This window comes from Rhinopithecus roxellana, chromosome 1, assembly GCF_007565055.1.
Source record: "Rhinopithecus roxellana isolate Shanxi Qingling chromosome 1, ASM756505v1, whole genome shotgun sequence".
NCBI lineage: Eukaryota > Metazoa > Chordata > Mammalia > Primates > Cercopithecidae > Rhinopithecus > Rhinopithecus roxellana.
Genome location: NC_044549.1, coordinates 33,699,243 through 33,725,469, shown reverse-complemented (window position 1 = coordinate 33,725,469; position 26,227 = coordinate 33,699,243). Strand labels below are relative to the sequence as shown.

General features: G+C 38.8%; 1 protein-coding gene and 1 long non-coding RNA gene across 3 annotated transcripts in view; one reads left to right on the top strand and one right to left on the bottom strand.

Moving 5' to 3' along the window:
• The window catches only part of CD200R1L (CD200 receptor 1 like), a 30,168-nt gene extending 17,772 nt beyond the window's left edge, over positions 1–12,396 (top strand). The window contains exons 2-5 of one of the 2 annotated variants that reach the window (XM_030941061.1): positions 636–953; positions 1,078–1,326; positions 7,304–7,427; positions 11,286–12,396. In XM_030941061.1, coding sequence (XP_030796921.1) covers positions 636–953; positions 1,078–1,326; positions 7,304–7,427; positions 11,286–11,301 — 707 coding nt within the window. In that variant the 3' untranslated portion in view covers positions 11,302–12,396. Of the gene's footprint in view, positions 1–635; positions 954–1,077; positions 1,327–7,303; positions 7,432–11,285 lie in introns of those variants that run through there. The other variant, XM_030941067.1, reaches the window with a different exon arrangement.
• LOC115900402 lies at positions 6,980–25,174 on the bottom strand. The gene is made up of 3 exons (XR_004060084.1): positions 25,004–25,174; positions 12,452–12,516; positions 6,980–7,441 (listed from the first exon to the last, which is right to left on the bottom strand). It is a non-coding gene; the product is annotated as an uncharacterized LOC115900402 (long non-coding RNA).
• Positions 25,175–26,227: the final 1,053 nt, after the last annotated feature.

Sequence of the window (26,227 nt, the reverse complement as noted above, 5' to 3'; positions counted from 1 at the left end):
TCTAAATAAAACATGTAATTATCTAAATAAAACATGTCCAGCTAGCTCCACCTGAACGCCATATTAGTTTCTTTAATGAAAGGACCATGAACTTTCCACATTTATGTTTGTCTGAAATAACAACCTTAGAGACAGGTGTTTAATTTTGATGTTACTAATTTTTCTTGTGCTGACCAAAACAAAGGAGGAGACAATCACATCACTAGTTATTCCATTTTCTTTTCCAAGGCACATGATTTGTATGATAAATATAGTAGTCTCTATCACCTAAAGATTAGATTTAGAGCATTGCCTCTGTTGTTTAACTTACAATTCTGGTTTCTTCTCTGTTTCTAAATATTAAAACTCCTGAATTAATTTCAGAATACTTTATTGTATTTCAGAATACAATGTTACGTATATTGTTTTTCTAATAATACATAATACTGGAGAAAGTTTGTTAATCTTTAGATTGGGTTCAATATGTTATTTATATTTTGTGAATGTTATTTTCTTACATAAGTCCAATATTTCTGGAATAAGATCAGCAAATTTATGTTCTAATATGACTTCATGTAATATACTGTGGATAAACATAACACATGAAGTTCCTTATCAAGGTTTTCTTTATCATTATCCTTTATGTGTGTGTCCAGGTAACATTTCACAGCCTGTACTGATGGATACAAATGCTGTGCTTCGTTGTCCTCCTATTGCGTTCAGAAATTTGATCGTAATAGCATGGGAAATAATCATAAGAGGCCAGCCTTCCTGCACAAAAGCCTACAGGAAAGAAACAAATGAGACCAAGGAAGCCAACTGTACTGATGAGAGAATAACCTGGGTCTCCACACCTGATCAGAATTCGGACCTTCAGATTCACCCAGTGGCCATCACTCATGACGGGTATTACAGATGCATAATGGTAACTCCTGATGGGAATTTCCATCGTGGATATCACCTCCAAGTGCTAGGTAAGGAGCATCATGTATTGTGGTATTTCACATCACCAGATCTGTGACTGAAACAAACATCTCTTTGAATTCCATACACTTTATGTGAAAACTGAAGCATTTTTTCCCCCTTTCCTCTCTGCAGTTACACCTGAAGTGACTCTGTTTGAAAGCAGGAATAGAACTGCAGTATGCAAGGCAGTTGCAGGGAAGCCAGCTGCTCAGATCTCCTGGATCCCAGAGGGGGATTGTGCCACTAAGCAAGAATACTGGGGCAATGGCACAGTGACTGTTAAGAGTATGTGCCACTGGGAGGGCCACAATGTGTCTACCGTGACCTGCCATGTCTCCCATTTGACTGGCAATAAGAGTCTGTACATAAAGTTGAATTCAGGTAAGCGCCTGTTTCTTGTAGAAGAGTAAACTTGATGCTCAACTTTTTCTTCCATAGAAAATAATGAATAACCAAACAGTAGGTAGGAAAATTTGAGCTCCTAGCTTGAAAATATTCTCCAAAGCTGAGAAAGGCATTACAACGCTAGAATCTATCTTTTAGTGGAACAGCCATAAAAATAGATTTTGTTAACTTAGTGATCTATAGGCTCTTACTCTGAGATTAATTCTTGATATGAAATATCACGAGTTTTATATAGTTTTAACAATCCTTGTTCAGTAGATAGCCCAGAATGACAGTTATTTTCTTCCTGATTTTATTTCTTGTATAGTTATTACTTTGTTACCCTGAGTAAGAGACAAGTAATTCTTCCCGTCTCATCATCTGAAAGCAATCTATTAATTAATTCAGCAAATACTTATTGAATGCTATTTATAAGTTTGGAGCTGGTGATGCAAAGATGAAAAGATAAGGTCCACATCTTTATATTGTTTTGGGCAGGATAATCTGGTGTTTAGGAGCAAAGCCTTTCACTTCATGTGGTTTTTGTTCACCAGCTATATGAACTTGAACAGTATTTAACATCTCTCTCTCATGGTTTCTTTATCTGTTAAATGAAGACAATGGGATCCACCTAATAGGATTATTGGGTTAATTAAATAAAATTGTATATATATATAAATATGCTGTACATATAATTGTATTAATATATCTACTACATAATTGACACTCAGCAAATTTTAGCCACTAGATTTCCTTATATTAATAAATGTTGGCTATTATATGTATCGTATTAATAAAAATTAGCTATTGTGATAATTATTACAACTAATATTAAATATCATCATATTAATTCTTCCTCATAATATCTTTCATGTTTATTTTCTGTTTTACATCAGCTTTATTGACATATAATTTATATACCATACATTTCACCCATTTAAAGCATGCAATTCAATGCTTTTGTGACCACTGCTACAATCAATTTTAGAACGTATTTATCACTCCCAAAAGGAAACCATGTATTCGTTAGCTGTGGTTTCCATGATCAATCTCCTATCAAGTCTAGGTTCTTACTTCATACGTCTTATCTATAGATCAGTGCATTTATTTTCAGTATTACTTGATCTTCCCTTCTGTATACCAACATTCAACCCAAATTCTAAGCCTTTTTTCCCCTTTATCTCCTTAGGAGCTTTGCTTCATTCTCCTCTCTCTTTTGTTTAGTTTTCTGTTCCTTAAATTATTTTTCTAAAGCTGCTCATAAAACATGCCTATTTTTCTTCTGTATCCAAAAACTTGGTGTTATGACTTCCTCAAACATTTACCTCTTGGCTTCCACTCATATCCAAGAATATTTTTAAAAGAGGACCCCACACTCATTGTCTCTTCTTTATCACCTCACATCTATTCCTTAACTCATTTGTGTCTCCCTGCGCAGAAAATGCTCTGACAAAAAGCATCTCTCAAGTGCCAAATGAAATATAAATATTTCATTCTTTGTTCACTTAATTAGCTTCTTCGTAATATTTATTATAACTATTAATTACTTTTAAATGTCTCATAATATATAATTTTATATATTTACTAATTTTAAATATCTTATTAGATTTTTAATAATATATTTTATGATTCTGTACCCCATGCATGTGGGCCTCTTTGGGCTCTTCAAAAGTGCTAAGTGCTTTTATTCCTCTGTTCCCTTTTACATGCAATTTCTTTTAATTTTTATTTTTTATTTTTTATTTTTGAGACAGAGTCTCGCTCTGTCGCCCGGGCTGGAGTGCAGTGGCGTGAACTCGGCTCACTGCAAGCTCCGCCTTCTGGGTTCATGCCATTCTCCTGCCTCAGCCTCCCTAGTAGCTGAGACTACAGGCACCCACCACCATGCCTGGCTAATTTTTTTGTATTTTTGGTAGAGACGGGGTTTCACTCTGTTAGCCAGGATGGCCTCGATCTCCTGATCTCGTGATCCGCCCCCCTCTGCCTCCCAAAGTGCTGGAATTAGCAGGTGTGAGCCACTGTGCCTGGCCTTGAATGCAATTTCTACCTCTCTGTAAGGCACTTCTTTCCCTATACTCTCTTTTTCCATTACATTTGATCAATTCCTGTTGAAGTGTTAAGACTTAGTTTGACATTGATCCTCTGGGATGATTTTCTCTGGCCTTGAAGTTCGGTTAGCTGTTCCTCCTCTGTGCTCACAGAATGCTTCATGCATGCCTCTGTCAGAGCACCTCCATGGTCCTGCAATTGACTGCTCGGCACTGTTTTCATTCACAATGCTTCTGACACCAAATGTGTGTAAGTTTTTTTCCCCACACCAACTAATTCTCCAACTCTCTAGACACCATCTAGGTATCCTACAATTCGATTCAGACACTAACTACCTGGACTTAGCATGGACCCCACAGGTTAAAGGCTTAGTCTCATAAGACCTCCGTCACTTCAGACACCAGTCACAAGCCCCAGATTGCCACCTGAACTTCTAATCAACTGGCTATAATTTCAGAGTTCCCATGATTCCCTTGTCAGGTTTAATAATTTGCTAGAATGGCTCACAGAACTCATGTCAACCTGAAATAATCAAAAGGATCAGAATCCAGTTTAAAAGAGTTTATTTAAGCAGAAGTCTGAGAACAGCCATTCGGGTAACACAGACTCCAAAGGAATGGGGTCAGTGCTTCAAACTTCAAACTTAAGGTCTTGTTTATAGAGGCAGAAAAGAAATTCAGTAGGATTATACCTTTTTTACATACAAGGCTGGTTTATGAGTTATAATGATTTAATTAATTAAAGGTACAGTTTGTTTTCTTTTCTGTACAGTTTGTTTTCATTTCCTTTCCAATTTTAAGAGTACAGTTAACATTTCGTGTTAGGCAATGTGATAGTTATTGTGTGAGAGAAGAAAGAAGGAAGTTAATCAATAATGAAGGCCACAGTTTAGAGGGAAGGGGTCTTCCCCTGCACCGTTTAGTCATTTACAGCAGTTTACAACACAATGTAGGCAAGGAAAAAGGCTAATGTACAATCAGGGAAATTAAAGTTATGGCTGCCTAGGTCGTAGCTGCTTGTTTACGTAACTCAGGTCCCATAATCACATTCCGTTAAGGTTCAAAATGTTTTAAAGTTCCAACAGCTTAGATTTTTAAATTACACACTCAGGAATGCACTTTATTTACTATTACTAATTTATTATAAAGTGGCCAACTCAGGCACAGATAAAAAAAAAAAAGAGATGCGTAGGGCAGGGTATGGAGGAAGGAGCTTCCGTGATGTCTCTGGGAGTGCCAACCTCCCAGCCCCTCTGTGTGTTCACCAGCTCAGAAAATCTCCCAACCCAGAAGCTCTCCAGACTCTGTCATGTAGAGTTTTTGTGGAGGCTGTATGACATAGGTATGATTGATTAAATTATTGGGCATTGCTTCTTAGCTCAATTTCTAGCCCCTCTCCCCTCTCAGAAGGTCAGCGGAAGGGGACAGTGGTGGTATGGGGCTGAAAGTTTCAACCCTCTAGCCATGCCTTGGTCTTTCTAATTATCAGCCCCATCCTGAAGCTGTCTTCAGGCTCCCAGCCACCACTCATCTCATTAGCGTACAAAAGATGGATCACTGTGGCACTTCCAAGAAGTTTAGGAAAAATCCTTGGAAGTGTGCCAGGAACTGGGGGACAAAGACCAAATACACACATATTTCTTATGATATTACAGCCACTTACTTCTGTGACTCTCAGCACAGCATAAGGTCCTTGAGAGTTGGAACCACTTTTTTTTATTTTTGTATTCCTAAAGTCTGGCACAGTAGCTGACACATGAAAGTCACTGAAGAATTAGGTTCAAATCATTGCAGATTCATCTCTACATATTCCATTCTACGCTCCAAATATGACTTAGGTGAACTCATCTTTAAAACTTTTCTCAAGTTGTTTCTTTATCTTGAAAAGTCCTTCTTTTAACCTATTCAATCCTGCAGACCAGCAAGGCCCAGTTCAAGTCCTGCTTCTCCCTGACCTCCCTGTTAGAGTTGATTAAACATTCTTATTCCTTAGATCATTTATAATCTGTAATGTTCATCGAGCACTGTTTTCTCAATTGTACATTTAAACTAAAAAGTATCGGAGACAAGTCTCAATTAATTTAGAAGTTCATTTTGCCAAGGTTTAGGACAATTTGCACAGATAAAAACAAAACACAACAAAATAAAAAAAACACCACAGAGTCTGAGAAACAGTCAGTGATCTGTGCCTTTCTCCAAAGATGACTTTGAGAGCTTCAATATTTAAAGGGCAAAAGTGCACTGAAGAGGAAAGAGGAAGGGTATGGTAATTCATAAGTTGCAAGAGAAAAGGAGCAGGTAGGGGAATAGTCAGTTATGATAAGGTGAACATAGAGTAGCTACCTGTGGAGAAATTTACGTTTTATATGTAGCTATGTGCTTAGGAATAAAAGGAAAGGCAGTTGCTTGTATGACTCAGCTTTCAGCTTAATTTTTCCCATTTGGCATAGTGAATTGGGGTCTTGAGCTTTTATTTTTATTTCATGTAAGTTGTCTTTTCATTTGTATGAGTCTGACTTCTCCAGGTGGATTATGAGATATTTTGAGAACTGTAACCATATCGTTTTCTTATTTCCTCACAATGCCTAGGATTGTCTGACATTTTTCTAGTTTAGTCTTTGAGCGGGTTATTTAATGGGATAGAATAACTTCTTAGAGCCAGGAGTCAGACTTGTATTTAGAGTTCACACATTCTTTAGGTGGCCAATTTCTTCTTTTTTTCTTTTTTCCTTTCCTTTTTTTTTTTTTTTTTTTTTTTTTTTTTTTTTTTTTTTTTTTGAGACAGAGTCTCACTCTGTCGCCCAGGCTGGAGTGCGGTGGTGCGATCTCAGCTCACTGTAACCTATGCCTCCCGGGATCAAGCAATTCTCCTGCCTCAGCCTCCTGAGTAGCTGAAATTATAGGCCCATGCCACCACACCTGGCTAATTTTTGTATTTTAGTAGAGACGTGGTTTCACCATGTTGGTCAGGCTGGTCTCGAATTCCTGACCTCAGGTGATCCACCCACCTTGGCCTCCCAACAGGTGTGAGCCACCGCACCCTGCCTAGGTGGTCAATTTCATAGGATAAGAGACTTCAGAATTATGCTTCTGGCTGGGCATGGTGGCTCACGCCAGTAATCCCAGCACTTTGGGAGGCTGAGGTGGGTTGATCACCTGAGGTCAGGAGTTTGAGACCAGCCTGGCCAACATGATGAAACCCCGTGTCTACTAAAAATACAAAACTTAGCCAGGCATGGTGGTGCATGCCTGTAATCCCAGCTACTCTGGAGGCTGAGGTAGGAGAATCACTTGAACCCAGGAGGCAGAGGTTGCAGTGAGCCAAGATCGTGCCACTGCACTAGAGCCTGACAGACAATTCAAGACTCCATCTCAAAAAAAAAAAAAAAAAGAATGATGTTCCTAATTAGTTTGATTTATCTTTTCAATAATTCCTAGGGCCGTTTCACAGATAAATAAAATGAAAGTAGGAAGACATAAAACATCTTGCTAAAGAGGTTACATCAACTTAGTAAGAAAATCACTTCAATGTGTGGAAAGTGTTATCAGATCAAACCCCAAATATCAAGAGGAATGTTCTTTCAAAGGCTAGTATCTGCATGGGAAGTTGGAATATACTGAGGAAAGCTTGACATATTGCCTTTCTTATAAAATTGGAAAGTATTAGCAATGCATAGTGTGCATTTATTTGTTCAGAAAATATTTGTCAGAAACCTACAAGGTATAAAACACAAACATGGTTCCTAAACTCTGTCATGGAAGAATGATGTATCAGTAACATTTGAGTTGTAAGTTAGAAGGTTTCATGATTATGACAGTCTGTAAACTCTTTAGAATATTTTAAAATGTTCTTTAAAATGTTTGACTCTAATTTGTAATTGGAAGAATCCTTGAAATGATTTTTTTACCCCTGTCTGTATTTATAGGTCTCAGAAGCTCAGGATCTCCAGCATTGGACTTACTGATCATTCTTTATGTGAAACTCTCTCTTTTTGTGGTCATTCTGGTCATCACAGGATTTGTTTTCTTCCAGAGGATAAATCATGTCAGGTAGGAACTGAAGACTGAAAAGCATAAGACACAGAAGAAAAAAAAAAAAAAAAATCATTGTAACATTTTGAGTTTACAGTGTACTGGGAAAAACTTGACACTTTTTTGGTTATGTTGTATTCTCCCTCCAGCCCCTTCTTTAATGTGAAGGCATCATTAACAACTGAGAGCCCAGGCAGCTGTGCCTGCAGCACTGGGCAAGAACTTCATTGTGAAAGTGCTTCATTGTGGTTTTAGTCTAGGAGAGAAGTGGCCTAGCCCACGTCTTGAGAATTTGGTGGGGGAAAGTTTCTGGGGCTTCTCAAGTGTTTACTTTCAAATTTCTCTGTAAAGGGCTTGGGTTCATTCCTGCTTAATTAAATATTTTATGGGTATTTTCCCTAAAGAATGAAAATCAAAAGAGCTGAATGTCAATTTATATTTGATGAGACATCGCAAAAAAAAAGCAGTCATTTGCAATAAGCCTTCGGGTTCAAAGTCTAGCTTAACTTCTTTTGGGACTCCATGTGATAGTCACTAATATGGTTTGGTGCTGTGTCCCCACCCAAATTTCATCTCAAATTGTAATCCCCATGTGTTAAGGGAGGGACTTAGTGTAGGTGATTGGATCATGGGGGCGGTTTCCCCCATGAGGGTCTTGTGATAGCGAGGGAGTTCTCACAAGAGCTGATGGTTTTGTAAGTGGCAATTTCCCCTGCTCACTCTCCAGTCTGCTGCTATGTAAGACATGCCTTGCTTCCCCTTCGCCTTCTGCCATGATTGTAAGTTTCTTGAGGCCTCCTAAGCTGTGTGGAACTGACAGGCAGTTAAAACTCTTTTCTTCATAAATTACCCGGTCTTGGGGAATTCTTTATAGCAATGTGAAGATGGACTAATACGATTACCAAGACCTGTTTCAGACTCAGCATACGGTGTAAGTACACATGCAAAAGCTTCGTGCCTGCCGTCATAAATGCCTAGGATACTTTATCTACTTTTGCATTTTCCTTAGTAAATTTCTATTTGCAAATGTGACACAACTACTTTTCAAAATAAAGAAGAAGATGGCTCAGCAAAAGGCAAATAATGATGCTGGGCAGTTTTTCTATACCCTTTGGGTTCTTTGAATGCTGCTTTCCTCACAGCTTCTTGGCTCCTCTGCACACCCAAGTTGCTAATCAATGCTGCAATGTCAGAAGCCACTGCAAACACTGTCTACGAGTCAGCTAGTAGCTGACCTTCCATCCATTACTTGCTTGCTAGCAATTAGTGGGGCAGTAGCATTGCATGTTTGGACTGATCATTGAGCAAATGGCTGAGTCATTTTTAGCAGTATTTGCATTTTAGCAGAAATTGTAAGTTGATCTCAACTAAGGAAATGTCAGTGTCATTGAAGATGACACTGAAGGTCCCCTTACCTTTTAGAGCTCTAATGTCTCAGTTCGCTTTCTTGTTTACACTCTAGGTTGTAGTAGTTGGATGGATTAATGATGGTAAGAGTAAGACATTGGTGAAATCCTTATATCTTCTAGGGCCACTGTAAACTGAGATCCTATATTCACTTGATACAGATGGTAATCCTGTACTAAAAAGTGATTTTTATTTAAAAGAAGACATTTCTTATTTAAAGTAGCAGGTTGATATGGTTTGGCTGTGTCCCCACCAAAATCTCAACTTGAATTGTATCTCCCAGAATTCTCACTTGTTGTGGGAGGGAACAAGACGAAGGTAATTGAATCCTGGGGGTCGGTTCCTGTGCTATTCTCGTGATAGTGAGTAAGTCTCACAAGGTCTGATGGGTTTATCAGGGGTTTCTGCTTTTGCTTCTTCCTCATTTTATCTTGCTGCCACTATGTAAGAAGTGCCTTTCACCTACCCCCATGATTCTGAGGCCTCCCCAGCCATGTGGAACTCTAAGTCCAATTAAACCTCTTTTTGTTCCAAGTTTTGGGTATGTCTTTATCAGCAGCATGAAAACAAACTGATGATGTGGTCTATTACTTTTATTTTTAGCAAAGCCCTAAAGGAAAAAATGAATGCATAAATTGGATGATATTATATGCATATGGTTATTTAATTGCTGAAACAAACAGGCCCTACATCTCAGTGTATTCACACCACAAAAATTTAATTCTTGCTCACATCACGCTCTTTGCAGTTGGTGGGGCTGAGGCAGGGCAGGGAAGAGAAGTGTTGCTTTAAGCTATCATTTTATCCTATGCCTCTGCCCTTCTCAGAATATTATCTAGTTCAGCTGGTGAATAGGAAACAGGGAGAGAGAATGGAGGATGTTATGTGGGAGGTGTTTATGGGCCAGGCCTGGAGTAGTAATCACTTCTGCTCACATTCCATTGGTTAGTCCTTAGTAGCATAGCTCTATTAACATCCACAGAGGCTGGAAAATGTAGTCTAGCTGACTTGGAAGAAAAGGAATCAGGTTCACTGCAACATCTAGCCCAGTCTCTGCCCATAATAAAGAATAGAACAAATACTAACATTAACACTTACCCTTTTTGTAATTGAACATGAGTAAAAAATAACTAAATTAGGAAATTATATATATACATATATGTAATATGATGTAAGCTCTTGTGTGCCTTTCTTTTTTATTATAATTCCCTTATGTTTAAGACAGGGCATAGAATGGGAAGCAGTCCATTAATACAATTTTATAACAGACTAAAAAAGTACTGTGGCAGGGATTGCTTGTTACCTGGTTGTATTAGTCTGTTCTCATGCTGCTAATAAAGTCATATCCAAGACTGGGTGATTTATAAAGGAAAAAGTTTAATTGACTCACAGTTTCACATGGCTGGGGAGGTCTCATAATCATGGTGGAAGGCAAGGAGGAGTAAAGCTACATCTTACATGGTGACAGGCAAAGAGACAGTGTGTACAAGGGAACTCCCATTTATAAAACCATCAGATCTCATGACACTTATTCACTACCATGAGAACAGCATGGGAAAGACCTGCTCCCATGATTCAGTTACCTCTCACCAGATCCCTCTCATAACACATGTGAATTATGGGAGCTACAGTTAGAATTGATTTCCATTGATTATGGAATTGATTATGGGAGCTACAATATGGAATTGATTTCCATAACACATGGGAATTATGGGAGCTGCAATTCAAGATGAGATTTGGCTGGGGACACAGCCAAGCCATATCACTGGTCCAATGCCCATCCTCCCCTTTCTCCTTGTGGCAGATGAGTATATCCATGACTCTGAATCTTCACCTCTCCCTCTATCCATATAATTTTTCAGTTGACTGTAGAGTTCTTTCCATACAGAGAGTACATATTTATCCACCCTATGCAGTTTGCTTTGGCCAATGAAATGAGGTGGAAGTGTTGGTGTACCTGTTTTGAGCACAGGTCTCAAGAACTTCTGTTCTACTTGTTACTCCATGAGAACATGCTTGGCCCGGTCAGATGGAGGATGGGAACCATGTAGAGCAGAGCTGTGTCCCCTCAGTACCATCCCTAACTCTCTGTTGAGGACAACCTAGAAGATGCAATAGTCAGCCATTCCCTAAATATATAAGGAAGCTCAGTCAAGATGGGAAGACCTGACCTCCACTTGATCCCAGGTGTATAAGCAATTGTTGCCGCAGAAGTTTTATGGTTGTTTGTTATACAGCATTCTTGGTATCTTAGGTAATTGACACATTGATTAATAGCATAACTCCAATTTAATTTATTGTTGGAATGTACTTAGCTAAAAGGCATTTCTCAGTTTCCTTTGCTGAGTATGCCCACTTGCATAAGTTCTGGAAAATGAGATGTAAATACAAATCTTGTGTAATATTTTCAGAAAATCTCTTTAAAGAGGAAAGAAGGGTCTTCTTTTGCTTCTTCTCCTTGTCTCCTAGACTGCAACAGTGGTAACGTGAGTGATGGTCCAGCAGTCAACTTGGGCCATGGATGATGTTGAGGATAGAAGCCACTCAGTAGGATAGAAGAAAAGAAAGATGGAAGAAGGATCCTGGGCTTGATGACCATGAAGTTTCCCTATAAACTCGCAACCACCTATTCATTGACTTCTTTTGTGTGAGAGTGAATAAAATTTTGTTCATGCCAGTGTTACTTTAGGTTTTACTCCACATGTAGCTAAACTTAATCCTAACTGATACAAATACCTAGTTTGTTAATCTGAAGGCTTGTGTCAATCTTGCTACAAATTATTTTCTACTCATATCCATTTTCATGTCCAATTTCTGTTCTTCCCCTAGTGACAATGAAACAGATATTCCTACTCATGTCTAATTGTTATGGTCTATTTTCATTCTGCCCATAGAGGTAATGAAAAGAGGTAACTTCAGAAGATAGGAATCATAGGTATGAGTATTATCTCTATGACAGTTCAAGAGAAATTGTTGGTTATATAAATGCAAGGGATGCTCTGGGCTTGTGCTTGAGAACTTGGAAATACGTAAAAATGATCTAATGGCCAATCCCTAGATGTGTGAGAACATGTCAACATTATGGGATTCAGAAGGAAGATAAAGAAACTGTTACGGGCTTTTAGAGAGAATGTGAGTAGGAGAAACAGGAGAACTGAAATCTATGAAATTTTCTTTGTATTAAATTTGTATTAATTCTTTTTTCCACTGGATGGACTTTACTGTTTCTAGAAGAGATTTATGGGAATTCATGTTATTTCTTTATCCCATTGTCACTGCCATGATTAGATTGAAAGAGTAAAAAGCTACAGCTACTACCCCCATCCTCCCACTCCTATATAAAGATTAAAAAAACTCCACATTTTTTTTCTGAACACTCATACGTGTTCATATAGAGCTGACCTTTGAACAACATGGGGTTAACATGCATGCTAACCCTCCATGCAGTGGAAAACTTGCATATAACTTTTGACTTTCCCAAAACGACGTAACTACTAATAGCCTACTGTTGACCAGAAGCCTTACTGATAACATAAACAGTGATTAACACATATTTTGTATGTTATATATATAATAAAGAAAGCTAGAGAAAAGAAAATATTAAGAAAATCACAAGGAAGAGAAAATATATGTACTATTCATTAAGTGGAAGTAAATCATCATAAAGGTCTTCATCCTTGTTGCCTTCACATTGAGTAGACTGAAGAGGAGGAGGAAGTAAAGAAGTTAGTTTTGCTGTCTTGGGACCACAGAAGTGGAAGAAATACGCATATAAATAGATTTAAATAGATTTGTGCATTTTCAACTTGCTGTTCAAGGGTCAATGATATACATGCCCAACAAATTAACTGTGGTCCTAAATACAGGGAGACTGGGAGCAACTTTTAGCAGAACACAACTGAGAGCCACTAGATGGTGCTTCAACTTAAGTCTCTTAACATTTTGAAGCAAGCTAAGATCTACTAACCTTAAGCAATGTAATCCTGCATTAAAAAATTTTTTTTCCATACTTCTTCTCCATTTACAAATTCTTTAGGTCTTCTTGGGTGGTTTTGGAACAATTACAGAAGGAAGATAAAGGGAGGATGATAAAATGGTTTAACTTGAAATTAAGGGGAAAAATCATTTTAGTTCCTAAACTTGAATTGTACTACCCTTTTCATTTAATGTTAGTAAAAACATTTTGTTTACCATACAAGATAAAAAGATATTAATAGATTCACTTCAGGGAATGGGAAATGTGAGTTTATCTTAGTGGTTAAACCAAGATTAGTACCTGTTTCTTAAACTGGAAAGTTGAGATCACTCAATCATAAAATGCAAATAACTGCTTGCTCATGTTAATGGCAGCAGATGGTTAGAGCTACAAATAAAATTAACTGGCCTTCTTCACTTCCTAGATCCTCCTCCATATCTCCTCCCCCATCATCTTTTAGAGGCATGTATGGTATTCTAAAGTTAAAAGGAAGCTACAGATAAATGAGGTCAACTTCCTCATTTTGAAAAAGAGGAAACTGAGACTCTCAGAGTTAAGTGATCATGGAGTGTTACTAAGAAGCCAGCTGGCCTACTTGGCTTGCTGCTGAGAGGAAGGCAGCTACCCTAAGGCCACAGCCAGACATGGTACAACTAGGGGAAGAGGGCTGACTATCTCTTTCTTGGTCCCCATCTTACTAATGAGGACTGAGAGCGCTTCAAGTGCTTTCCCTCCTATCTGATTGGCCAAGACCACATGACAATTCTTTAGCCAATCCTGGCCAAAGGGACTGAGATTGTGTTTATGTTGATTAGTCCTTTCATGTAGATGGGACTAAGATCAACACCTTTCACCAGACACACATCTAGTGGGAGAGGAGTGAGTGGGACTTGAACAAAACTAGGGCTTTGTTAAGAAGGAGAAATGAAGAATGTGTGTGAAGCCTTGATGAGGGGGATGATAATAGTCAAACAATTTTAGAAGGCACAGAAGAACATTGCAGGTGGATGCGGGCAGGGAAGAAAGGCATGCTGGGAAAAGAGGACAGTATGGATGAAGGCAAAGAGGTGTAACAGAGTGTATCTCTTTCAGGGCAATGGGGAAATTGTCCATATCGTCTCCTCACACAAACTCTACATTTCATAAAGTCATCCGAGGACAGAAGACTGCTATTAAGAATGCCAAGAGAGTTTTGCAGGACAAGCAAATCTTGATCAATTTATAATGTTTTCTGAACAGAATGTCCAAATATTCTGACTGATTCACCCAACACTGATTTTAAGATTAAATAAGGAGCCAAGAGCATTGGTTTATACAAAGTAGAGAACCAAAGAGAGGCTGGAGAGAGGCAGTGAGTCTGACAGACGATGTCTCTACTCTCAGAAGGGTGGGACTTGGTTTCTGAACGGGGTAAAGCTGGCAGAGTGGAGACATTTCTCCTTATTCTGTTTTTTCTTGATAAAATACGAAAATTATTCTTGCTCTTAACCCAGCTGAAGAGAGGGTTTGGGGCATAATCTTTATATGTTTATAAATGTCCATGTGAAAAGTGTCATAGAAACACAAAGTCTTATTATCCATCCTACCTGTTTCCAAATGCTCCTCATGCGCACATTGGTACATCAACAGAATGTGAGTGTGTTCTTCCCTAGAATGTCTCTTTTCCCTAAGACATGGGGGGCCAACACACAGATACAACATATTTAGTTGTGACTTCTTCAGTTTGAAGTTCCCACACATTGAGGAGAGAGCTCTTCAGAGTATAGTAGTCACCAAGGAGGAAAGAAATAAGCATCTCTGCACAGGAGAAGGAGGTCATGGGGCTAATCAAGAGAATTTGTAAATATGACATGAGGGTGACAAAAAACATTCACAGGCTCACATTCAGAAAAAGTAAATTTAACAAGATACACTAAAACAAGAGGAATCGTGAAGTTCAACCAAATGTTATGACTTTTAAGGGAAAAGAATATGGATATCTTTCCAAATCACTGTCATGATTTGCCTGTTCCTAAACATGCCATCCTCCTGGGAAACAGGTTGTATGTGATTATGAGACTAATCATTTACTCCTGTTTGTTAACATAATAAAAATGCCTGACTACCTCAAAACTTTTCAGTTTCTCAAAACTTAATGTTATCTTTCTGAAAACAGCAAGAGACCTGCTGAGGAGGGCAGTCTGTGGCTAAGATGAGCGTTTACTATACTTCTGAAGGACATTTTATCTACCACACTGCTTCCTGGGGTGCTGTGGGGCCACAGAACCTGGAGAAAGAAGCAGGTCTCCTCTGCCATGGGCACTGTATGGTCAGGTCACGCTGCTGGGAAGATTAATCTCAGATGTTACTGGTGAGCCTTGGCATGGACATAAATACTTCTGCGGACCTGACTGAAGCTCTGTGGGAGACAGGAGCCAGATGAGGTCTTTTTTGTGTGTGTCTCACTACAGAGCTTACAGTTTATTTGCAATTCTTGCACTCCCAACTTTAAGGCTTTTTGCCTGAGGACACCATCTGCGACATAACACCTACAAAAAAACTCTCCCACAAACTTTCCCATATTCTATGTAATGGAAAATTGCAACACAATTTACAAGACATTGAAAACCAAGGAGCGGCCCAAGATGTCAACTCCAAGAAGCTACAGTAAATGTCTTGGGACCAGAAAGAATGATTAAACAACTGGCATTCCAGCAAGACGCATCTGTCTTTTGTCACTCTCTCCAAAGCAACATAAAAATGTGCAGAGGAAGGCCGCTATTTCAGCAGGGGCAAAGGAGGTCAGCTGTTTGTAACATTTTCCACCATTCTCTCACAACCAAAACCCAAATCCCATTACTTTCCAGCTGCCTATCAGGAAAGGGTGTTTGCTGATGTGGCCCAAGGATGCCTAATCGCTATCCCCAGTAACCCATGGCAGCCCTTGCATCCTGGAGGATGATTAAATGGCAGATCCTAGGGAGGAGCTGGATGTGAAACTTTAGCCCTATGCCAAACTAGGCTTAGGTTTTTACATTTTTTTTGTTTTGCCTTTTTTCAGATTTCTATCCAAAACATGCTTTCCTTGGCAGCCTCCCCAGAGGACTATGAAGTCATAGTGCATAAATTATCCAACTCTTACCTCTGCAGGATGGTAAAACAGATTTAAGAAGACTTGCAAATTGCAGCTGTTCTTGGGCAAGGGCTCTGGCCAGGTAGAAACCAGCAGATCCGCCGGCAGTGCACATGCATACACATAGGCTGTGTGATAATCCATCTTCAGCTGTCATCGAACACTAGAGCGAGGCTATCTGTGTTCACCCAATCACTCCAGATTTGTGCTTAACTTCTCACAGTTAGTTGTCTTTTCTTTAATGACTGCTTTTCAAAAAGACTAGGAAGTGTGGAATTTATCAATATTTCTTATTAATGGGTATAAGTTTAAATAGTTGCATCCTACCTTTTCAATCTGTTCTCTACCACACTCCTTTTATTCCTAACCACACATCCACTGTCCAGCTTTCTTAGACATTTCTCTCTATCCCTTCCTTGCTGGATTTTCTGCCTTGGCTGGCGCTGTTTCTCCTAAGATGAAGGTCTTTACTCTCACCCCTGTCTTACGAAAGGCTGTTTTCTCTTCAAAGCTACTGCATCTGTGAAAACTTCCTAGGTGCCTGGTTCTGACTGAGGCATTGCTCTACCGTAGCAATTCTTTTTATGGTATTTTCTGGATGATCGAGGCCCTTGGCTTTACAGGGGTTTGTTTTCATGTGTCTCCACCACTAAGTTGTGAGACTCATGAGGGCAGACACCACATCTCATTTACTTTGATGTCTTTCAAACTGCCTAGCACAATGTCTTATATATAGGGAATACTTAACAAACATACCCTGAATTTGAATTTAAAAATTCAGCGACAGAGAAATATATGACCACTAAAGGGATACATGGATACGTTCAGTGACATGAATAAATAAAGTTCTATATGACAAAGAATTAGATAAAATATTTGCAACATGTGTAAGACAAGTTGAATACATGAATGCCAACAAATCCAAAGAAAAAGACAGAAAATCCCATAAAAACATGGGCAAAGGAAATAAAATGTCATTTTACAAGATAGGAAAAATAAATGTTTAATAAACATATGAAATGATATTCAAACTAAAGAGTAATAAGAGAAGTGCCAATTAAAAATACCTGCGATATCATTTTTTCATATATCACATTGGTAAAATTACTAATGTTGATAGTATTAACTATTAAGAGAGGTGTAGGGAACGTGCAGTTTCTGATGGGAGTGCAAGTTAACATATCCATTTCAGAGAGCAGTTTACAAATATGACCTAGTAATTCCACTTTTCAGTGTCTACTCAAAGTACTACTGTTTGTGTGCGCAAGGAGGTAAATATTACAACATGACTTGTAATAGCCAAAAAAATGGGAAATAAACCTCACTATCCTTTTTTAGGGAAATGTAATGCTATGCAACAGCTAGTTTGCCTCGGCAGAGTGGCCTTCTCTAACTGAAATACCACTCCTGCCAATCTCCTTTTACCCACTTTCTTTGTCTTCATAGCACCTATCACTTCATGTTATTATATTAGTTATGCACATGCTTATTTAGCTATTATCTTTCTCCCTCTCTAAAATGTAAGACTGATGAGAATAGAGATGTAGCCTGTTTCTCCAGTGTCACATAGGGAGCCCCCAGCAGATATTGCCTGGTGTACCATAGGGACTCAATAAATTGTTATTGAATGAATAATGTTGAACTATGTATAACAACATAGAAAACTCACGAAGGCATATTGATAAGAAGAAAAATAAATTTACAGAACAATTCATATAGGATGATATAATTCACGTAGAATAAGTACAAAATGATTTCTTTTTGTAATATTATTCTAATAATTTCACTGTCTCCTCGTTCCCTCCTGTTTCTAACGTGGTTATTCTAGATGCATTACCTCAGCAGAAAGATGTAAGTGGACAAAAGGTGGAAATATCACCTATATGTCTCTTCCTACCTCTGCTTTTTAAAAGCATCCAAGTTTTAGGGGAACAGAGGGAATTCTGAGTTTTCTCTCCCCTCCTACCCCCGAGCCTAAAAAGCAAAACAAAACAAAAATTCCTTGAACTGAGAGGAGTAGGACAAATGGAGCAAGCAATGGGACTGTGGATTCCTTTGAGAGAAGCTATCTGTCCCAGGCAGTACGCAGAAAGTGAAAGACCCCAAAGGGAGTTTTAGCAGAAAAGAACCTGGATGGCATTGCAGGAATTCTCTTGCTATAATGGCACTGCAGATAAAAGACTGATTCTTGCTCTTCCGACCTTAATGAGGCAAAGGCAGTCTCCAGTTCTAAAGAGCTAAAAAGATGGGAACAAGAGTTTTCCTCCGAAATGCCTATGGCACAGATGATTTGGAGGACCAGATACTTTTCTAACCGTTACCAAATTTAGATGCAACCATGATGGAAGGAAGAATAGAAGGGATTGATGGACTGGGAGTAATTTTTTCATGAAGCTAGCTTCATAATACTTAATACATCCTCTAAATATTAATAGTTTCTCTTACAAATCAGAGTTGAGGCTAGGCTTTTACACCTGTATGAATATAGTTTAATATGTACATGGAAAAATGTCTGGAAGGTTGCAAGCATTGACAGTGGTTGGTGGTGAAGAGGGACTTGCTCTGTAATGTTTGAATTTTGTACCAAGAATGTATTCATGTATTTTGTGTTATTAAGAGTAAGTATTTCCAAAAAATAAAAAGTAAAACAATCCAACATACTTTCTTGCCAAAAGGTAGAGCAAGAGTTGTAGGGGTTGCTGAGGCCACGGAGAGGGACTGAGGTTAGAGCTGACAGGCTACTAAGAGTAGATCCAAATGAAGCTGGGATGCAGCTGGCCAAATACTGTTTGCAAAAAGCTGTGATTCTGCACTTTTGTTTCTTTTTCCTGTAGTATTTTTCTGGCCTGCCTACAGATCTGTTTGGGAGCCTAAATATCAAAATTTATGAGAATTTGTAACTCAAAAATTAATCAAAGGCATATGAGGAGAAAGATAAAACATTAAATTCAAGTTCTCTCGTGGCTATTTCTTCTTAATTATTTGGGAAAACAATATAAAAATCTGATATTTATGACCATCTCAGACTTTTATAGCTGGTTTCAATTCCAAGCATGTTAAATTGTGTGCAAGTTAAATTTTATTTTCTAAGTGTCATTGCTCTAGCTAGTATTCACTTAAAATTAATTTTGTTTTTCATATTTTGATGCCTTCTGTTTCTTGAAGTTTATAAAAGATTTGAAATTGTTTTTAGTAAGTTAATACAAATTTAAATATAAAGCTACTGAAGGACAAGAACTTAGATTTTGTAAAACATTTCATTTTTAAATCACCAATGCGTGAGGATCTCAGACTCCAGGTGCACTGATGCTTATCTTTAATGGTCTCTGTTAGAGACAGTGCCTTTTAACCTTTATTTTTCCATATTGTGACTCAGCTTCTTCCTGTCAATTAACTTGTGCTTTTGAAGACAGATTCAATTGGCCAGAATGAGGTCATCCTCTCTCTTAGGTAGTTACTGTTGACAACAGTCATTTGATGTGTTTGATTCTTCTATTGTGACTTCAATTGCACCTATCATGATGTAGTATGCACACAGAAGATGCTGATTTAAGCACAAAACACATGTATTAAGAAATATAAGGTAGCTCATGGAATCTCCGTGGTTGTAGCTTAGTCTACTGTCACTGTGGCCACTGGGCATTGGACACTGCTCCACCTCTCATTGTCTACCTATTTGCATCACTAGCTCTTGCTTGATTCAAGATCCTAGGTTGGCAAGTGCACATCTTGCCTCTTTTGGGTCCAGGATGAAAGAAAACGCTCAGCCTCTCACCAAGACCCAGAAGGTAGAGAATTCATAAACAGTGAAGGGGAGTTCAAAGGCCAAGAGGGTCTTAAAAACTCAGTATTGTCTATCACAAAGATTAAAGTGGAATCTTTTTGCACCTACTGACCCTGAGAGGCTTATAAAACACTGGCCCACTTAATATTGGGTTTTAAATTTCTACCTAAATGTATTAGTTTTCTATTGCTGCATAACAAATTAACTAAAAATTTAGCAGCTTAAAATAAAAGTAAGCATTATGTCACACTGTTTCTATGGGTCAGGAATTCAGTGACAGCTTAGCTGTATGGTTCTGGCTCGAGAGCTCTCATGACATGGCAGTCAAAATGTCAGCCGGGCGCAGTCATCTGAAAGCTCGATTTGGGCTTCAGGATTCACTTCAAAGACGGCTTATTCACATGCTGACAGTTGATGCCTAGGGTTGGCAGGAGACTTCTGTTCCTCACAACATAGACCTCTCCATAGGGCTGTTTGAATGCTCTCATGGGGCTCTCATAATGTGGAAGCTGTCAGTGATCCCAGAGAGAGGAAAGTAGAAGCTGCAGTGTTTTTTTTTTAACTGACATTTCAACCAGGCGCAGTGGCTTACGCCTATAATCCCAGCACTTTGGGAGGCCGAGCCAGGAGGACTGCTTGAGCCCGAGAGTTTGAGACCAGCCTGGGCAGTATAGTGAGACCTCAACCTATAAAAATTTTTAAAAAAAGAATTATCAGGCCATAATAGTGCATACCTATAGGCCTGGCTACTCAGGAGGCTGAGGTGGGAAGATCGCTGGAGCCCAGGGGGCAGAGGTTGCAGAGGGCCGACATTGTGCCACCGCACTCCAGCCTGGGTGACAAAGTGAGACTCTATCTAAAAAAAAAAAAAAAAAAAGACATTTCTATTTCTGTGCAGTATTCTACTGGTAACACAAGTCATTCCTAATCAGTGTAGAAAAGAATTACACTGGGGCATGAACACCAGGAGGAGAGGATCACTGGAAGCTGGCAGACTTAAGCCAAAGCAAAATAGAAATTTGTGAATTATCTGGTTCATTTCACAAAGGTAGTGGATTCAAATGGATCCACTACCCATGTGACTCTGGGTATACAGACACAAAGGAGGTTATCATAATCCTTGATTTGACTTGATTTGAATCCCAAAAGCTTTGTTGAATCCATTAAATTATAATGATTAAACAAAACCCAGAAATTCAAATGTGTCACAAAAAGAGTCAAGAATTTTTTTCAACTAAAGCCAATTTGGAAATTCTTTATTGAAAGATACTTCCTGGTCCTCTTCCAAAAATTGTCAGAATAAAATGAGAAATTAGAAAAATAAGAAGAAGTGCTCTTTTTGAGCATCATTTGGCTGTTTGGAAAGTTTTTAAAGTATTAGATTCTTTTCATCTAGAACTGTATTTCATCATGCAGTTTCAGACAGTGATGCTTAAAAGATAAAGATTGTTTTACAAGCTTTAGGACAAGTCTTAGTCTTTTTCTTGTTTAACTCTCATGAGTTTAACTCAGTTTCTTCTCATTCTGCTGCTGCTCTCACAAGATCAACTGAGAAATGGGGAGAATTCTGACAGGGTTCTCCTTCTTGGCTCTAAGTAAAATTATTTGTATATATGTCTGTCTTAGTCTGTTTGGGCTGCTATAACTGCTATAAGAGAATACCATAAACTGTGTGGCTATAAACAACAGAAACTTATTTCTCACAGTTCTGGGGGCTGGGAAGCCCAAGAGCAATAATCCAGCAGGTTCAGTGTCTGAGGGCGTGCTTCCTGGTTCATGAGAAGCCATCTTCTTGCTGTGTCCTCTCCAGGAGAAAGGGCAATGGGGCTCTACAGTGTCTCTTATAAAAGAGTCACAACCGGCCGGGTGCGGTGGCTCAAGCCTGTAATCCCAGCACTTTGGGAGGCCTAGACGGGCGGATCACGAGGTCAGGAGATCGAGACCATCCTGGCTAACATGGTGAAACCCCGTCTCTACTAAAAAAAAATACAAAAAATTAGTCGGGCGTGGTGGCGGGCGCCTGTAGTCCCAGCTACTCGGGAGGCTGAGGCAGGAGAATGGCGTGAACCCGGGAGGCGGAGCTTGCAGTGAGCTGAGATCCGGCCACTGCACTCCAGCCTGGGCGACAGAGTGAGACTCCGTCTTAAAAAAAAAAAAAAAAAAAAAAAGAGTCACAACCTAGTCATCTCCCAAAGGCCCTACCTCTTAATCCTATCACAATGGAGGTTAGGATTTCTACACATGAATTTTACGGGGACACAAATAGCCTACAGCATGTGTCTCTTTGGGTTTAAATAAATAACATCACATTTAAGATGAAAAGAAGAAAAGAAAGAAAATACATCCCAATGACTACATTCTTCAGGGCAGAGACAATGGTTTACCATCTGAGGTGACAGGCATTCTAGTCCAGGAAAAGCTGGGGAATTTGCTGAGTTCAATGGTATGTCAATCATTTCAGCACTGCAAATGGGCTACAAACTAATGGTGGAGGCAAGACATAGTAGAAGGTCCTGTGAAATCTGATCGTTACAGAGTTATAAGGAGATCCCTTTGAACCAAAAGGAACATTTAGCTGGAACCTGTGTCAGCTGTATGCTAGAGCCAGCTCTTGATAGGTTGAAAGATTTATTATTAAATATTCAGGATATTTGTAAGCTGATCATTAAACCATTGGTAGCTGGAAGTAGGACATAGTAAGAATACTTACACCACACTGCAAATCAGGGTTCCCTTTTCACCCATCTCAATAAAGAGGCAACTAATCGACATATCACAAGACCTGTAGGACGTATATGATGGGGATGTCTTAGAAGATGGTCCTATGATCTACAGTTTACAACAACCTAGTGGTGGGAGTAGTGGTGGGGGAAGCTGAATGTCACTGGAGACAAAGCTGGCTCGGCCAACTGAAGGCTATGCTCACAGGACAAAGAAAATTGGTCCAGGGAGAAATTCAGGGATTAAAGCCAAGAACACTGTTTTAAAAAGTAGGAAAGATGACTACATACTGGAATTGCATGGTATATAGCCTAAAAGAGCAATTTGGGATTTAAAAAGGAGAATGGAGCCAATACTTATAGAGGCATCTGCTTCATATACCTTAATCATTTCATCAATCTGCTGAGGCAGGTAGGTGTTAATGTTTTCATTTATTTTACAGTCAAAAACATTGAAGCTCCAGTTATTAAGTGGTGGAGTCAGGATCGTAACTCAGGATTGTTCCACAACATCATTACCTCTTAGATCTTATTTTTCTAGAAAGTGGAAAAGGGGAAGAAAGAACAAGAGGAAGAAAGAACAAGAGGAAGAAAGAGGAAGAAAGAGAAGGAAGAAGAAGAAAGAAGAAAGAAGAAAGAGAAGGAGAAGGAGGAGGAGAAGCAGAAGAACAAGAAGAAGAAGGGAGAAGAAGAAGAAGAAGAAGAAGAAGAAGAAGAAGAAGAAGAAGAAGAAGAAGAAGAAGGAGGAGGAGGAGGAGGAGGAGGAGGAGGAGGAGGAGGAGGAGGAGGAGGAGGAGGATGAGGAGGGGAGGAGGAGGAAGAGGAGGAGGAAGAGGAGGAGGAGGAGGAGGAAGAAGAAGAATTAGTAGTAGTAGTGGAATTGTTCTAGGACCAGAAATCTCCAGAAGGATCAGGAAAGTGTCTGCAAAATTAGTGAAGAAAGACATAAAGTTCACTGGAGGAATATCTGAGAAGGAAACTTCTTCACCCAAAGAGGAAGACAGAGTGACCTAAGAAATGGGTCTTGTAACTAAGTTTCTGCTGCAGAGTCAGGAAAGTGTGTGTGCAGATAGGAGAACTGCAGTCTCAGAGGGAACAAAGGAACATTTTTATAAATTAGACCAAAGCTATCATGTATAGCTGAGAGGTCCGTACAGCTATTCTACATTCCTGCTGAAGGGCCTGAAGAAAATTGGTAGGGATTTTTCACTGGCTTGAGACTGACTGAAGGGAAAGTGTGCTCCACTTCAACTTCACCTTACTCCTATTACCTTTTTTGGGACCTCCAGTTCTTTAAGCTGGTACTCTTTGAGCATAAAGAAGGGGCAGTGAGGAATGAGATTATGTACTCCTGGAGGGCAGGAAGTTGGCCTTCTTATCTGGTATGTTTCTTAATAGCATGGCATATTGGATGAACAAAAATTACTTTTAAAATAAATATGTTGAACAGACAACTAAAGTCTCTTCTAAAAATAAAATTGGCTTCAAGTTCTATAGTTCTACCTCTGTGGTCTCATTGCACAAACATATGTTTTAGATCTTAGGCTATTGAAGACATGTGTCCTGACTTATTATTTATAACCAAGAGAAATGAAAAATGCAACCCAAAAGCTTAAAGACTTTGTCTGAGGACTGTAAATAGAGCACATGCAAGCTGTTCGATGGCCAACCTGAGGACCCAGAAATAAGCACCAATTATTCAATCAGGCGATGTGGTTCATGACCCCATAGGGGACTCTTTCCTTCCTGCTGTGTAACTCAGAGGATCTGAGACTGTGGGGCCAGACTTTGTTAGAACTTATTCTAACAAAGTGTTGTTTGCCTCTTTTTTTTAATTCTGGCTCAAAATCCAGAGGATGTTGAAGCATGAGCAGCCTCCTATCTCTCTCTTTCCAGGAGTAGTTACAACTCTTTTCAAGTTTGTGATGCAGGTTAAACTGTTCTTTTCCTTTGCCCAGGCAAAGAAAAGTACTGTCAGGTGAAATGAGATCGCTGTTGAAATTCAGTATTCACATGTGTCCTAGCTCAGAATGCTGAAAACCAAGGTACAAAAGATTCCAATGAAAGGAAGAGCTTGAATCACCTTCTGTTCCAGATGGGGCCTCACAATAGTTACAATTGCTTGTTCTGGACACATTTGCCCATCCTTGCTTACAGAGGCAGCACCATCCATGAAATGTTTGAGATATCCAGGAGGTGGGCAGTAGATGAACAGAATATATTCATTATTACAACTGAGAATGCTTTTATTCTCCCTGTCTCTCCCCCAGAGTTAGTATAAACATATAAAAGACTCCTGAGTTTGAACTCGTATGTGCCCAGTCTCAACTGTAGCCATTTATTTCCCTTTATTTCATAATTTAAAAACTGAAAAAAACTGAAGGTCTGACAATGGTTCTAGATTTGTTCCTCTTTCAGGACAGTGATAGGGAAAAAAACCCACTAGAATTTGTTTGTGAAATACTGCCATTATAGAAACCTAACCGACCAAAAACCAAAGCTCTGTGTTCTAGTACTAGGTTTTAAGTACTTAGCTTTCCCACACCTTAATTTACTCATCTGTAGAAGGAGGAGTTTAGATTAGATAATTCTTACCTAAGTTATTTCCCCTCTAAGATCCTATGTTTCTGCAGCATCTGGGTGTAACTGCAGAACTTTAGAAGAAAAGTCTGGACCCAAAGGTATGGGTTTTAGATCTGGCTTTGTAAATTTTGTGGTTTTATTTCATCATTTCTAAGAAATGGAGAATAGTATCTATCATTTGGTGACAAGTGTAATGTGAGATTAGATATTTTCTTGTGTAAGTAATTTGCAAGTAAAATGGTCGATACAAATGGAAAAAGGTTCCCTTCCCCAAAATATTAAAGCATATTAAAAAGCTAGATTAATTAAGCAAATGTGGCATCTATGCAGGAAAATGCAAACAGATTCAAAGAATGAAGTCCAGAGAAGACTTATGTATATATTGACAGGTAGTTTATTGAAGAAAAATGCACATAAGCAATACACTCGTGAAAAGGTAATAAATATTTCTACTAATCTAATAAATACAAATAAAAGCCATAATAAGATAACATTTTCTTCTCATTAAGCAAAAATGAAATATTTGCTATCAAATCTTGGTGGAAGTACAGGGAAATGGGTTCCATAATGCACTGCTGATGAGGATATAAACTGGGACAGGCATGTGGAAAGGTAATTTGTCAGGGTTATAGCTTTTAATGTGTATATCCTAAGATCAGTAATTACTTTTTTTCATATCTATACATGTACCTAAGAAGGAGTGAACAAATATATTCATTGCAACAGTATCTATAAGAGCAAAATATTTGAAATGACTCACTTGTAACTCAATAGGAAGGTGGTTAAACAAAAAGTAGCACATTCCAGCCTGACCAACATGATGAAACCACATCTCTACTAAAAATACAAAACTTAGCCAGGTTGTGGTGGCATGGTGCATGTAATCCCAGCTACTTGGGAGGCTGAGGCAGGACAATTGCTTGAACTCAGGAGGTGGAGGTTGCAGTGAGCTGAGGTCGTGCCACTGCACTCCAGCCTGGGTGACAGAAGGAGACTCTGTCTTAAAAAAAAAAAAAAAAAAAAAAGTAACACATTCATGCTACAGAGTACTATACAACAGTTAAAAAGAATGAGGTGGCTATCTGCAATCTGACATGGAATTCCCTCAATACACACTGTAGAGTAAAAAGCTAGTCATAGAATAATTTATATTATTTATGTACAAATACACACTCATGAAACTATGTATTTCTATAGCACATACATGTGCTAAGAAATTCAGAGAAAAGAGTTCTG